Source organism: Gymnogyps californianus, chromosome 7, assembly GCF_018139145.2.
Source record: "Gymnogyps californianus isolate 813 chromosome 7, ASM1813914v2, whole genome shotgun sequence".
Classification (NCBI taxonomy): domain Eukaryota; kingdom Metazoa; phylum Chordata; class Aves; order Accipitriformes; family Cathartidae; genus Gymnogyps; species Gymnogyps californianus.
In genome coordinates this window covers 26,208,485-26,222,209 of record NC_059477.1, presented here as the reverse complement: position 1 = coordinate 26,222,209, position 13,725 = coordinate 26,208,485, and the positions used below count along the sequence as shown (strand labels likewise).

The 13,725-nt window shown below is 65.0% G+C and overlaps 2 protein-coding genes across 9 annotated transcripts; one reads left to right on the top strand and one right to left on the bottom strand.

The window, feature by feature from the left end:
* Nucleotides 1-80: 80 nt before the first annotated feature.
* ZFAND2B (zinc finger AN1-type containing 2B) lies at nt 81-6,210 on the top strand. Of its 5 annotated transcripts, XM_050899786.1 has the most exons (9): nt 81-135; nt 1,034-1,128; nt 1,568-1,699; nt 2,356-2,507; nt 3,001-3,108; nt 3,279-3,348; nt 3,897-3,973; nt 4,567-4,648; nt 4,915-6,210. In XM_050899786.1, the coding sequence occupies exons 1-9, from the start codon at nt 81-83 to the stop codon at nt 4,951-4,953; spliced, it is 810 nt and encodes a 269-aa protein (XP_050755743.1). In that variant the 3' UTR covers nt 4,954-6,210. The 5 variants fall into 5 exon arrangements, with proteins under 5 accessions (XP_050755743.1, XP_050755741.1, XP_050755740.1 ...); XM_050899784.1 differs by lacking the exon at nt 81-135 and having other exon boundaries at nt 650-1,128; nt 4,570-4,648; XM_050899783.1 differs by lacking the exon at nt 81-135 and having other exon boundaries at nt 650-1,128.
* A 349-nt stretch (nt 6,211-6,559) lies between these two features.
* Nucleotides 6,560-13,385, bottom strand: ABCB6 (ATP binding cassette subfamily B member 6 (Langereis blood group)). 4 transcript variants are annotated; one of them, XM_050900384.1, is made up of 20 exons: nt 13,362-13,385; nt 12,115-12,646; nt 11,425-11,562; nt 10,949-11,138; nt 10,647-10,739; nt 10,197-10,389; nt 9,990-10,111; nt 9,794-9,903; nt 9,654-9,719; nt 9,393-9,518; nt 9,227-9,303; nt 9,058-9,121; nt 8,875-8,960; nt 8,702-8,759; nt 8,431-8,535; nt 7,850-8,024; nt 7,434-7,546; nt 7,230-7,324; nt 6,975-7,043; nt 6,560-6,873 (listed from the first exon to the last, which is right to left on the bottom strand). In XM_050900384.1, the coding sequence occupies exons 2-20, from the start codon at nt 12,628-12,630 to the stop codon at nt 6,747-6,749; spliced, it is 2,523 nt and encodes an 840-aa protein (XP_050756341.1). In that variant the 5' UTR covers nt 12,631-12,646; nt 13,362-13,385; the 3' UTR covers nt 6,560-6,746. The 4 variants fall into 4 exon arrangements, with proteins under 4 accessions (XP_050756341.1, XP_050756342.1, XP_050756343.1 ...); XM_050900385.1 differs by lacking the exon at nt 13,362-13,385 and having other exon boundaries at nt 7,850-8,018; nt 8,425-8,535; nt 12,115-12,739; XM_050900386.1 differs by lacking the exons at nt 11,425-11,562; nt 13,362-13,385 and adding an exon at nt 11,721-11,740 and having other exon boundaries at nt 10,949-11,109; nt 12,115-12,738.
* Nucleotides 13,386-13,725: the final 340 nt, after the last annotated feature.

The following is a 13,725-nucleotide window of genomic DNA, read 5'->3' as shown; positions in this document are numbered from 1 at the left end:
GCTGGGGCTGGCCCCGCCCCGCGTGACGCTGTGCCGGAAGCGGGCGCGGCGGGAGCGGCAGGTGCCGGTGCGGGGCCGCCATGGAGTTCCCGGACCTGGGCGCCCACTGCTCCTGGCCCGCCTGCCAGCGCCTGGGTGAGGGCCGGCGGGGGCACCGGAGGGGCGGGGGGTACCGGGCGGCGGGGGTACCGGGCGGCCGGGCCCTGTTTCCGCCCGGGCGAGGTGGTCGCAGGTCGCAGGCCCGGGCCTAGGCGGCGCGGACCGGCTAGCTCGGCCTCCGCGGAGGGAGGAGGAGGAGGAGGCGGCGGCTGCGGCCGAGGCCGGGCGCCCGCTCGGTGTGGCGGGGGGTGAAGGGCGGGTCGTGCCGCCCGGCCTGCCCTTGGCGGAGGGGCGCGGGGCGGCCGCGGTCTGTGGTCCTTCCCTCTGCCCGCGGGCGCCCGGCTAGGGCGGAGCCGGCTGCCGGTGCCGGTAGCCCGGGGCTGCCGCCGGCTGGCTCTGCCCGGGTACACGGCTCTTCCCGGCGGAGCAGCGAGACGGCAGCGCAGGCAACGGCTCTTGGTCGGGGGCAGCGGGGCGGGGACGAGGCATGCAGCCCGGCTGCTGGCCCTTGGTGCCGCAGGCTGGGGAGGCCGGGCGCGGCGGTGTGCCCAGGGGGCCTCTCCGGGGGCCCGTCCTTCCCCCGGGGCACACGGCAGCGGTTATCCCGGGTGAGTGAACCCCGTGGTGGATGCGGCAGCATCGCTCGCCTCTGGCTTGAGGCCGGCAGCCCCCAGGGAGCTCGATATGATTTCAGGGTGCTGCTCCTGAAGCCAGGGAGGGCATGTTTTGAGGAGGAGCCCTAGGTATTTCTGAAGGCGTAGCTATGGACCTGCAGCCCTTTTGTTTCCGTGCTGGGAGCTGGGGGAAGAGAGGAGAGGCCCTGGCTTTGCCATGGGTCAGGGCTGTGCCTTTGGGAAGTCAGGGAGGCCCCCGGGCCACAGGCGGGCAGCACTGACCTCAACGCTCTCTGCCCGTGGCATCTGCCCGCTCCCAGACTTCCTTCCCCTGAAGTGCGACGCCTGCGAGCAGATCTTCTGCACCGACCACATTGCTTATGCCCAGCACGACTGCACCTCTGCCTACAAGAAGGTAAGCGTGGAGAGGAAGTCTAATCCAGCCTCCCGCACGGAGCTGCTGAGCTTTCCCAGCCAGGGATCAGAATAATTTGTGACTTCTTTGGTCACTGGGGCAATCCCCTTTGGGATGTGCGCTGAGTCTGGAGGTGTCCCTGAAAGCCAGGATCTGTATCTCAGTGCTGCAAACTTCCAGCCTGCCCTCTGCCGCTGGGTGAAATGGTTTGGGCATCTCCCAGCCCTGCTGTCTTCCCTTCCCAGAGTGTGTGTCTGTGCCTGTCGCACCTGCTGGGTCAGAAACAGCAAGCTGTTTGGAGGGTGGTGAGCAGGATCTCAAACTGCAGGTGATGCTGCAGAAGCCACGGCAGGCAGATCCTGAAAGGGAGAGAGATGGCCACACAGCACTTGAGGTTGCCCAGCTATGTGCTCCCAGCCTCCTTTTCTTGTCCCTACAGGATGTGCAGGTCCCCGTGTGTCCCCTCTGCAACACCCCGGTCCCCGTGAGGCGGGGGGAGATGCCCGATGTCGTGGTGGGTGAGCACATTGACCGTGACTGCAAGTCTGACCCCGCACAGCGCAAGCGCAAGGTAGGAAACCAGTGCTCTCTGTCTCGCTGCTGAGCTCCACTGGGTCCCTGCCGAAGCCTGGGGGTGGGATGAAAACAACACGCGACTCAGCCCTGCCCAGTGCCGTCTCTGTTTGCACAGGCCGAGGGCAGGAAGGGTTGGTGAGCTGGAGGTGAGTGCACCTGCAGGGCTTTGTGGTGTGAGTCTGGGGCTGAGGACGCGATGGAGTGGGGCTGGGCAGCCTCCTGGGACATGAGGATGGGAAACTGCATGCTGCCATTAGGAAAACGCAATCAGCAATTAGCTGCCCCATCTTGCCAGGAGAGGAAATTGCTGCAGGGAGCTGGCCCTGCAGGAATCCAGCCCAGCAGCAGCTGGAGGCTTCTGGGCTGTCCCCACTGCCCTGGCGGGGCAGGTGGGAGTCCCTGGGCGAGGCAGTCTCTCTCCTGCTGTGCATTCTGTGATCATGGAGACCCTTGACTATGGAGACCAAGGCACTAATGAATTACTAGTAAACTATCTAAGGAAAACTAGTGTTCAGAGACAAACTCCAGAGCCCCATGGAAGAGGCACTGGTGGAGAAGGCTGGTCAGTGCCCAGGGTCTGGCATGGAGGGAAGGGACAGCCCCGGCCCTGCAGGGCATGTTCCTTTTCACCACCGCCATGTCGTCTTTCAGATCTTCACCAACAAGTGTTTGAAGCCTGGCTGCAAGCAGAAGGAGATGATGAAGGTGATCTGCGACCAGTGCCACAAGAATTACTGCCTCAAGCACCGGCACCCCCTGGACCATGACTGCAGCGGGGCAGGGCGTCCCCTCTCCAAAGCAGGGTGAGGGCCTGGGGACAGATAGGCTGGCAGGGATGGGGCTGTGCTCATCAGATGGGTGACAGGGAAGAAGCCGAGCTCCTCACCGCCCGTTGTCTGGGACTGCTGCATTCTCACACTCCCTGCCCTGTGTGCCAGGGTGTCCTCCAGCAGCGTTAAGGTTTGTAGAGTCAGCACAGCTGTATACGTAGTCTCTCCTTCCTGCAGCAAAAGCCACTGGTACTGCCTGTGGGCTGTTTTGTTCTTGCTTCTCTGCCCAGTCCCTTATTCTGTAGCTGATGATCTCTGCCTATCCTGGCACAGTGTTTTGAGGAGAGAAATGGCACTTGAAACTCTTGGGCGTAGCTGAGCCACAACATGGGTACTCTTGGGAGGAAGAGGAGCGGGGAGCAGGGGAGGCATCTTGCTTATCCAGCTTCATCTCCCTGGGTATTCAATGCCCAGGGGTGGCTTGTGATGGTAAAACAGTTGCTTACAGGCGTCCTGTCTGTGCTAGGCATGCTGCAGTTGCGAGAGCCCAGGCATCCTCCTCCAAAACAGTCACTGCATCGAGCAGTGGAGCTGCCCGGCCAGCAGACAGCCCCTCTTCTCCAGCCCCTGCCAGGTAAGGTGATGGCCCAACTCGTAATTCTGAGGTGAGCACTACCAGGCTCAGCTTGGCTCCCTGTGGGACGCAGGAGCGACAGCTCCCTGCTTCTTGTGCATCAGCAGGGCTGTAGGCTCATACCAGGGCTCCCTGCCTTGACAATAACCCAGCTTCTCTCCTGTTTGCAGAGGAGGCAGAGCAGCTGCGTTGCAGACTCGCAGCACCTCCCCTCCAGCTGTCATGCTGCAGAATGGGCTGGTGAGTGGCCTGGCCTGGGCATTTGGGGTGGTTTTGGGTGGTTCCTGTGTCCTGGGGAGCTACTGCAGCAACTGCTTTTTAAACCATGCTCTGTAGGTGACTGCGGTGCTCCCCAGCTGGGCCTTCCCTGGCAAACAGGGATCCCGGATGCTCAGTGGGGCATCAGAGTTTGCTCTGGTGCCTGCGAATGGCAGCTCACGGCTGCGCTTCGTGCTCAGCTTTCCAAAGGGACAAAGTGCACTGGCTGTTTTCCCCGGGTGTTGCCTTTCTGTTCTGCAAGCCAAGGGGGGAGGAGGAGACTGGAAGCTGTTTCCCACTGGTATTCTTAGCATGCTCCCTGCACTGGCAGGCAGGGCTACGTTCCCTTGGGCAGGGGGAGAGCGAGCTGCAGGTCTGTCCTGAGCCCAGGGCCTTCACCTTGGCTGTGTCTGGCCTTGGAGAGGGGAGATGCACCCACCCTTGGCCAGGCAAGACTGTACCTGCCGCGTGTCCCTCAGGACTGCCTCCTGCCACCCCGGCCAAGCTGGTGACGAGGTGTTTTGTTTCAGAGCGAGGAAGAGGCACTGCAGCGAGCTCTGGAGATGTCCCTGGCAGAGTCAGCATGCAGCTCAGCGCAGCCACCCAGGTATGGCCCAGGGACATGTGGTGTCATGCCCCAAGCCTGTGTGTGAGAGGTGCCTGGGGCAGCATCATGTGGCTCTGGGATGACATTCCTCTCAGCACGTGGCTCCGAATGATGCCTCTGTGTGCCTGACGGGGAGGGGAAAAAAGGAAGAGTCCAGAGCCATCACAGCTCTGTTCAGCGAGCAAGCCCTCCAGGGTGCTGGGAGGGGACAGTGACTTGCAGCACAGAGCAGGGCAAACCATTGTCTGACCACTTGTCAGCTAATGAGCATGGCTAGAGCATGACAGAGGTGGAGTAGGGGTGTTCACAGAGGGCACCTGGGAGCCCACATCCTCGGGCACATCGCCTGGTGCTGCTAAAAGCACCGTCTTGCAGACTGGAGTTAACATGGTTCTCCTTGGCCCAGGGTGCTGGCTGCCAGCCCCAGCTGGATCCTCTGGTCCCTCCCCAGCCCCTGGCCCGTTCAGGGTGACCCTCAGATCCCTGCCCTTAGCTGTCCTGGAGGGTTGCAGTGACAGGAGATCTTGCCACCCCGAGGGACTCTGAGCGCTGGCTCGGTGAGGCCGAGGCACACAATGCATCGCTGTCCCCAGCAGCACACAGGAGGAGGAGGATCTGGCACTGGCCCAGGCGCTGTCAGCGAGCGAAGCTGAGTACCAGCAGTCGCAGCGGCAGGTGAGTGAGGCTGGCTGTAGGCTCTGCGCCGTGGTGGCGTTGATCCCAGCCTGGCTGTGTCACGGTGGGGTCTTCCCTGGGTTCTGCTTCCTCTGGGCTCTGTCTAGGGTCACTTTTCTCATCAGGAGGGCAGCCCGGTCTGGGGCAGTGGCAGCGTCACTGCTGAACACACCGCCCTGGGGACTTGAGCACTGGATGTGCCCCCTTGTAGGACAGAGGAAGCAGCCCATCTTCCCTTGCTCACTGTGTGCTTCTTCCCATTCCAGGCACACGGTTCAAAGCCATCAAACTGCAGCATGTCATAGGCAGGCGAGGCAGGGTGTGCCAGCAGACGTGGGATCCAGCTTGTGACCTGAGGAGCAGCTCTGGCCTCCCACGTGGATGCCATGGGGTTCTGGCCTGGACACTGCTGACAAGAGCCCCTCACCAGGGACAGCTCATCTCCCTGGGGGCTGTAAGCGAGCCACCAAACACACACTGACACCTCAGCCATCGTACCTGTATAAAATCGGTGCAGCAAATTGCTCATGCTCCTGGAGAGGTGAAGATGGTGTGGGACGAGGCTGAGTACACACTGACCAAAGCAAGCAGTAGCCCGTGGCGTGCACTTAGCCACAGCTGCTGCGGCCATGTCCCAGCACTGCTGGGACTGTGGGGTGAGGGCAGAGCCGGCCTGGAGGGAAGTGCCGCATGGGGACGTCTCTGCATGCTCAGACGTACAGCTGGGATGCGGCTGCCCGCTGCAGCAGCGGGGGGCTGGATTTCATGCTCTGGGGAGGGCTGTGCCAGCCCCTCAGCAAAGAACAACTGCGGCTGGGACAGTCTCTCGCACAGGCACGGCACGGCTGAATGTGCGGCCTCCCAGCAGCATGAAGGCAGCCCCTTTCCCATTCCCCATGCCCTCGGTGCCTCCCCTGCTGCTTGCATGCACAAGAGCACGTTGGGCCTTACCTGACTTGGCTGGGGCCCAGGACCTCTCTGAGACTGAATGGAGCTGCGTTCCCTTTCTGGTTTAATTTAACAAGGACCATTAACTAAAAAGTAACCTCAGTAGTGACTTGACTGTGCCAGCGTCACTTGCACGGGAGGACTGCAGCTGCCTTCCTGCTGCCGGTTGCTCTCGGCTGCCCTAAACTATCCCAGGGCCCTGTTCTAATGCTGCTGGGGCAGGAACGCCTCCTTCCTTCCAGCCATGCTGTGGGGGATCCCCTCCTGGGTAGCAGCAACACAAAATCCCTTCTTGCAAACACAGCCCTGAGCCTGAAGCCGGCCCTTCCTTGCTGGTGTTTGGAGGCAGGAGCTGACCCCTGGGAGGGGGGGACCTGTCCGGCTGGCCTCTTGCAGGGGGTGCTGCTTTCCCACTCACTCTCGAGCTTCCCTGCTGGAACCGCTCCTGCCTGCGGGGCTGTGCCTGGTTCTGCACAGGCCTGGGCTGTCCCGTTCTGAGCAGTGTACAGCCGAGGTGGGGTTATCTGCTGGCAGTGCCTCCCTGGGGCGGGAGGTGGGTTCAGGCTGGGCTGAGGGAATGCTGAGGCTTGTTGAAGTGCTGCTTGGGAGCAAATAGCTCAAGGTGCAGAGGCACTCTGGGGGACTGGTCGCTTGGTGTCCAGCCCAGAGCGGTGCATCTCTGCAGGGGGGGGGCACATGGGGGTGAAGCAGGCACCAGCTGTGCTGCTTCTTCCTGCCTTTGCTGTTCCTGCCATGCTCAGCCCTTTGTGCAGGGATGGGGCAGGCGCTGACAGCCTGCTCTGCCCCTTGCCCGCCTGAGCCCAAGTAGCTCAGCCCCATGGCAGAGCTGCTGGTCGACCCAAGGGCACAGGCAGTAACCCTGCCTGCCCCTGCCCGGAGCATGGCCCCCCAGGGAGGGGTCCTGCAGGCGCGTACCCTGCCCAAAGCACACAGGCACAGAGCTGGGAAGGACCTGGTTTAAGAAACTACACAACAGCAAAACAAACAGGTACAAATGTAGTGGAGTGTCCAACCCAGCCCCTGCAACTCCTGGAGCGCGCGGTACCTCGGCCCGCAGCCAGCAAAGGGCTCCCTGGCAGCGTGGGGGCCTGGGCCCGGGTCAGTGTCACAGCAGAGCCCCCGGCCGTGCTCACGGCCCCTTCTTGCTGCCCGGGGGCTTCTCGGTGCAGCGCTCCTTGCTTTCACCCTCGTCACCGGCCTGCTGCTGCAGCCACATGCCAGCATACACACCGCCCTTCTGCAGCAGTTCCTCGTGCCTGCGGGGAGAGCATGGGGGTGCAGGGTCCCGAGCTGGCCCCAGAGCCAAGGGAGGGGGTCCCTGCAGGCAGACAGCACCAAGCCCTCCCCCTGTGCTCACCTCCCTCGCTCCACGATGCGTCCGTCCTTGAGTACCAGGATCTGGTCTGCACCCACCACAGTGGAGAGCCTGCAGAGAAAGGCAGGGTGTTACTTCTGGCTCAGAGGGGGAGGTTGCACAGTGCAAGGAGCTGCAATCACAGGGGCTGTCACCTCCTGAGCAGCAGGACAGGTCTGTGTGCCCCTGCGGGAGGAGGGGCTGGCCAGCTTAGAGAGCTCAGTGCCTCCCGGATCAGCCCTTTCCCCTTGTCCCTACCTATGTGCAACGACGATGGTGGTGCGGTGGGCGCAGACCTTGGCCAGGGAGGCCTGGATGTTCCTCTCGGTCTCTGTGTCAAGTGCGGATGTGGCCTGTGGGAGAGGCAGGGCGTGGGGAAGGGATGCAGGCAGCGCGGGCAGCCGCTGGGGCAGGGGCTGCTGCAGAGCAGGGCAAGGCTGGGCTGGGGGCTGCTGCCGTTACCTCATCCAGCAGGATGATGCGGGGACCCTTCAGGATGGTGCGTGCGATGGCAACGCGCTGCTTCTCGCCACCACTCAGCTTCAGCCCCCGCTCCCCCACCTGGGTGTTGTATCCTGCAGGCACAAGGGCAGGAACGTGCTGCGCTGGTGCCCTCCGAGATGGGGATGGGGACCAGGGCTCTGCTGCATGGGGAGGTCCTGCTGGGACCACACAGCCGCCTGGCGCAGCCTCAGCCCATCCCTGCCCAGGGGCTGATTTAGCCCCGGAGAAATGGCAGGGAGAGGCAAAGCAAGGCACAGGGTTGTGCAGGTGTCCCCACGGGGGATGTCACCCAAGGACACCTGTGAGGGCAACTACAATCATGGGGGACCCCGGGACGGCAGGGGAGGGCAAGGAGGGGACCGTGGGGGTCTCACCATCGGGAAAGGAAAGGATGCGGTTGTGGATGTCAGCAGCCTCTGCTGCCTCCTGCACCTCCTGGTCAGTGGCCAGGATCCGTCCATAGCGGATGTTGTTGGCGATGGTGTCGTTGAAGAGCACCGTGTCCTGGGGCACCACCCCGATGTGAGCACGCAGCGACGCCTGCTTCACCTGGGGAGGCAGGGGGGGAGGGCTCAGCCAGACACACACCCCCCACAAAGACCCCCCAAAACCCAATCCCACCCCTCAGCCATGAGCCCCACACCCCGCTCCTTGCAGGGTGTGTGCTCCGGAGCACTGGCTCAGCTGCATCTCTGCCCTGCGGTGGGGGGACCCTGCCAGTGCCCCGGCCCTTCCCGGGGCAGCCCTGGCCAGTCTCCAGCATTTCAGCATAGGGGTCCCGCAGTTGCGCCATTCACCCCACTCCTGGCACAGACATCAGCCTTCAAAGGGGCTGTGGGGGCTGCACGCTTGCCCCTGCCCCGGGGAGATGCCAGTGCCTGCACTGAGCAGTGCTGCGAGGCCCAGAGGAGCTGGTGTTCCCCCGCCCCGGTCCCTGGAGGCCTCCCACCCTCACCTGGGAGATGTCCTGCCCATCGATGCGGATGCAGCCACCCCACACGTCGTAGAAGCGGAAGAGCAGGCGGATGACGGTGCTCTTCCCTGAGCCCGAAGGTCCCACCTGCATGCGAAGGTAAAGGGACTTGGAGACATCAGAGACTCCCTGCTGCTGGAGGCTGAGCAGGGAAGGGGCTGGGGGTCTGTCCTTCCCACCCCCGTATGTCCCAGCCCCTCTTCCCCCATCCCACCCTCCAGCAGTGAACTCACACCCAAGGTCCCGCTCTCACCAGGGCCAGAGTCTGCCCGGGCATCACAGAGAAGGAGACGTCCTGCAGGATTTCCTTCCTGGGAGAGGGAGATGGAGAGGGGCTCAGCGCCACCTCTGCTGCCCCACGTCCCTGTGCCAGGCCCCATAGCTCGACCTGTCCCACCCTGCCACCCCATGCCCGCCGCCCCGTACCCATCCACGTAGCTGAAGTGCACGTTCTCAAACTCGATCCGCCCAGCCTCCAAGCGCAGGTCGCCGGCGTTCACCACGTCCTTCACCTGCCGGAGGGTGAGACGTGGCCTCAGAGCCAGCTCCTCCCCAGGGCAGGACCACGGGACCGTGCCAGGGAGCGGGGTCCGGGCAGGTGGCACCCACCTCCTGCTCCTCGTGGAAGAGCTCAAACATGTTCTCCATGTCCACGAAGGAGTTCTGGATCATCCTGGAAGGGGGAGAAGACCAGGGGGAAGGGTTTGGGGGAGCACATCCTGACCCAGGCGCCCAGGGGGAGGGGGACCCCAGGCACACCCACAGCTCCCAGCGTTACCTGTAGTAAGTCCCGAACCAGTTGAGCGGCGTGTAGAGCTGGATGATGTAGGTGCCGAAGAGGACAAAGTCCCCCACCTGGAAGGGACAGGGAAGAGGTGCCTGTCATTGCCAGCCCTGGGGCCCCAGCCCAGGCCAGGGGCTGCCCAGGCTGGCACCAGCCTTACCTGCAGCTTGTTTTCGGTAACGAAGTAGGCGCAGAGCAGGGACCCTGCCAGCAGCCCCAGGCCGATGACCAGGTTCTGGGTCTGGTTGAGGAGGCCCAGCGAGGCACTGACCTTCCACTCCGAGACCTGGAAGAGGCAAGGTCCTCCGGGATGCTGCCACCTCCAAACCAGACCAACGGTGAACTCCATCTTCCCCACAGGTGCCCATGAGGCTCGGCTCCTTCCCCCCCAACTCCCCCACTGGTGCTGAGCACCCCGTACCTGGTACTTGATGATGGCATCGTTAAAGCGGTTCACCTCGTAGCTCTCCGCATTGTAGTACTTCACCTGCAGGATGCAGAGCTGGGGTCAGCCCCCCCGGTGCCAGGCAGTACTCAGCGACCCCCCACTGCCTACAGTACCGTCTCGAAATTGAGGAGCGAGTCCACGGCCCGGGACTTGGCCTCATTGTCCCGCGTGTTCATGTCCCGCCGGTACTTGGTCCTCCACTCGGTGATGAAGATGGTCAGAGCTGTGGGCAGGAGGGGGCTGCGTCGGCAGGCGCCCGCTGCCCCACAGCCTGGCACGGCACCCCTGCACCCTGACCCCCCAACTCACTCAGGTAGAGGCTCATACACACAAAGATGATGAGGCCAAACCAGGCGCTGAAGACCGAGGTGAAGTAAACGATGCCGATGACGATGTCTGCAATGGTGGGGACGATGCTGAAGACGATGTAGCTGGGGGTGGGAAGGGGGAAGGCGCGTCAGCCCGGCCCGGTGGGGCTGCCCGGCCGCCCCCCGCCCGCCACAGGCACGCTCTGACCTGAGCAGGCTGTTAATGCTGCTGGTGCCCCGGTCCACGCTGCGCAGGACCTCGCCGGTGCGACGGCCCAGGTGCCAGCGCAGGGACAGCCCGTGCAGGTGGGCGAAGAGCTGCACCTGCACCTGCCGGTTGGTGAACTGCTGCACCCACACCCACAGGAAGGTGCGCAGGTTGCTCACGAAGCCGGTGGAGCCTGTGGGGCACCATGGGACGGTCAGCGGGGACTGGCACCACCGGGGCGTGCAGCTAGCTCAGAAAGCCCAGCTGGGAAAGAGGGATTTGGGATGGGCCCCCCGCCGCTGTCCCCAACCCGGGACCAGCCCTGGTTGCTACTCCCAAGAGAGAGCAGCAGTGATGGGGGCATAACGGCATCCCCGGCCATCCCAGCCCCGGCATGATGTGCCCCACGCTGTCTCTCCCCAGCGCCCCATCCTTCCTGGCGGTCCTTACCAGCACCCCCGCCCTGCAGGAACTTCAACCCCACGTAGATGCAGACAGTCCAGGCCAGGGTGTGCCAGGGAGTGCCCTCTGTCAGCTCGTTCACTGGGGAGAAGGTGGCAAGGGTCAGGGCAGAGAGGCAGGGAACATCGCCGGGTGCCCCATGGGAACCAGCCTTAGCACTCAGCGCCGGTCCCTGACCCCCCGAACCCTGCTCCTGCCAGGTCCCTGCAGCCCCCCAGGTCACTCACGACACCCCCCAGCACTTGGTGAGGCCATGGGCAGCCTCACACACCAAGCTCCAGGCACCTCACCGATGTTCTTGTAGTAGATGGGGACGAAGACGTTGATGGCCCGCTCCAGCCCCATGAGCACCATGCAGAACAGCACCAGCCCCTGCAGCAGGTGGTTGCCCCTCGGCCACATGTACGGCACCAGCAGCCGCAGCTTCCTCCGGAAATCCTTCCAGGTGGAGCTGGTCCTGCCGGCGTCGGGCAGGAGCGGCTGGGGGAGAGCAGAGCGAGGGGTCACTGCCCCGGCATCCCAGCCCAGCTGGCAACGGCCCCGAGGAACACCCCACCAAGAAAACCAGCCCCGTCCTCCCAGGGTCCCCACTCCATCCTCCCAGCAGGGCCGCATCCTGCTGACAGCCGGCAGGGAGCTTGGGCAGCCCTAAACCTCGCTCCTCCCCGGTCTCCTGAAGATGCTGATCCCAGGGCAGCTGTATTTCCATTTTGTCCCCAGCTCCTCCCTGGCCATGTCCCCAAACTGCTCCGGCCCTAGGACTCACCTGGCTGTTCTCCACGTCCCGCTCCTCCTCGTTGACCAGCAGCATGTAGGGCTTGTGGGGCAGCCCTGGGGCCTTCATGCCCAGGATGAAGAGCATGAACGTGCAGATGTAACGCAGCAGCCAGAAGCAGAACTGCACCTGCATGGAGAGCGGGGGGTCAGCGCCGCAGCCGGCCCTCAGCGCAGCCTGACCAGGCATGGCATGGGTACGAGCTGAGAGGGGTAAAGAGCAGGGCACAGGGAATGGGGTGCAGTGCAGGCAGGGAAGAGAGGACACCCCACACAGGTCAGCGGGACCCCCTGGCTGAGCACAGCACCTCACGCAGCACCCAGATCCCTTCCTTCCTCCCTGCTGCGTCTGGCTTTGCGCCCTCCGGCTTGGGGTGCCCCTACCCTGGGGGTAGCAGGGGGTTAAAGGGCTGTGGGGAGCAGGCAGGCACCCCCCTGCCTCTGCGCCTGGGGCTGGGCCAGGCAGAAGCGGGAGCTGAGCCAGATGGGGACATGGAGAGATGTGCGACAGCTGGGCTCGGGGCCGAGACATGCGGCAGATGCGTGGGTGCAACCCGGGAGCATGCACACCCTGGGCATGGCAGGGCACGGCATGCACACCCCACCCCAGCACCACAATGCTGCAGCTCCCTCCCCGCAAAGGGCCCCGTCCCCCTTCCCTGCCCACAGCCCCCCAGCCCACCTTCTGGTTGGTGTCCTCCAGCGCCCACCACCACAGCGGGCTCCTCCAGCACACCAGGGTCAGGTTCTCGGCGGCGAAGGCCAGCGCCCAGAAGAGGAGGAGGACGGTGCCATGGCCCCGCGTCCGGTCGTGCGCCAGCACCCGCGTATGCTCCAGCTGCAGGAGGGCGATGGCGCAGCCCCAGCTGAGGGCCCAGAGGCAGGCGTGCAGCAACATGTACCCGTAGAGCCGTCCCGGCCCCCCTGCTTGCCACAGCAGCCCGCCGAAGGGCTGCAGGGCCAGGAGCAGGGACAGCAGGACCTGGCCACGGTAGAGGCGGGAGCGGGGGATGTACTTGGGCTCCATGGTGCGGCCGAAGCGGACGTAGCAGGCGTACTGCAGGGCGCCCAGCAGCAGGCAGACGCTCAGCAGCACGGCTGGCACCAGTGTGAAGAAGAAGCAGGGCTGGAAGCCCTGCTGCACCCAGGCCTGGGCGATGGAGATGTTGCCCTCACAGTAGCCCCCCAGCACCGCCATCCCAGCAGGTCACCAGCTGCGGAGAGAAGAGGGGCTGGAGCAAGGTCTCAGGATGAGCTGTTGGGTACGGCTGCAAGGAGGGACCCACGGTGGGATGGCACGGCCAAGCAGAGGGGGACACTCATGGGGACAGGGCCAAGCACCACTGGACACGGACACACGGGACACGCTGCATGCAACACACACGCAGCCGTGCATGCAAGCAGGGCCAGCTTTGCATGGGGATGGACACGAGCACCACACCAGGATGCACTTGTGGGCCCTGGCAATGCCCTGGACAGGGGGGGTAACACTGCACTGGGCCCCCCAGTGCCACATGGGCCCTTGGGGGTGCACTCGGACATGAGGGCAGTGACAGCCGCAGGGACAGGATGGCAGCGGCGTGCTGGGACCGGTCTTGAGCGGCGGGGGGAGCAACGGGGGCAACGCAGCGGCAGTGCGGGGCGGGTAATGCAAGAGGACGCACAGGGAAACGCTGGGCAATGCAGGGGAAATGCGACGGCAAAGACAGGGGACACGCGGGGGACATGCGCGGGGAAACACACGTGCAGGGCGAGGGACACGCGGGGGCGAGGCAGGGGCCGTGCCGGGGCAATGCCCGGGCGGTGCCGGCGCCGCTCGGCCCCGGGACAGGCGGCCCCGGGTCGGCCGCGGCCCCGCTGCCCGCGCAGCCGCCGTGCCGGCCCCGCCGCCCTGCCCGCCGCGCCACCCGCGGCCCCGGGCCCGCTCACCTGCCCCGGGCCCACCGGCCCCGGCCCGCTCCGGGCCCCCGCGCCGCCGCCAGCCGCCGCCAGCCGGGCCCCGCCGCCGCTCCGCCCCGCTCCCCGCCCCCGCGCCGGCACCGCCGGGCTCCTGCGCGCCCTCCCCGGCGCCGGGACTGCACCCTCGCCCGCACCCCGGGGCTGCATCCCCCGGTGTGTGTGTCGTCCCCCCCTCCCCGGGCCCCGGTGCCCAGCCCCAGGCTGCACGGACCTGCGCCCCCCCCCCCCGCGTCACCCTGCCCCACAACCGCCCCCCTGCAGAGCCGGGGATGGGGAGGTGTCGGTGGTGTGGGACGAACTCCTAGGCCGGGGGCCGGGGGGGGGCGGGGGGGGG

What these genes read in the sequence shown, in the direction of transcription:
- ZFAND2B (XM_050899783.1), top strand. Translation starts at nt 931, where the DNA reads ATGGGTCAGGGCTGTGCCTTTGGGAAGTCAGGGAGGCCCCCGGGCCAC. An exon ending in CGTCCCCTCTCCAAAGCAGG is followed by an intron (nt 2,508 to 3,000) that starts GTGAGGGCCTGG and finishes TGTCTGTGCTAG; the next exon opens with GCATGCTGCAGTTGCGAGAG. An exon ending in TCTTCTCCAGCCCCTGCCAG is followed by an intron (nt 3,109 to 3,278) that starts GTAAGGTGATGG and finishes TCCTGTTTGCAG; the next exon opens with AGGAGGCAGAGCAGCTGCGT.
- ABCB6 (XM_050900384.1), bottom strand. Translation starts at nt 12,630, where the DNA reads ATGGCGGTGCTGGGGGGCTACTGTGAGGGCAACATCTCCATCGCCCAG. An exon ending in ATGCCATCATCAAGTACCAG is followed by an intron (nt 9,519 to 9,653) that starts GTACGGGGTGCT and finishes TGCCTCTTCCAG; the next exon opens with GTCTCGGAGTGGAAGGTCAG. An exon ending in CACTTCAGCTACGTGGATGG is followed by an intron (nt 8,760 to 8,874) that starts GTACGGGGCGGC and finishes TCCCTCTCCCAG; the next exon opens with GAAGGAAATCCTGCAGGACG.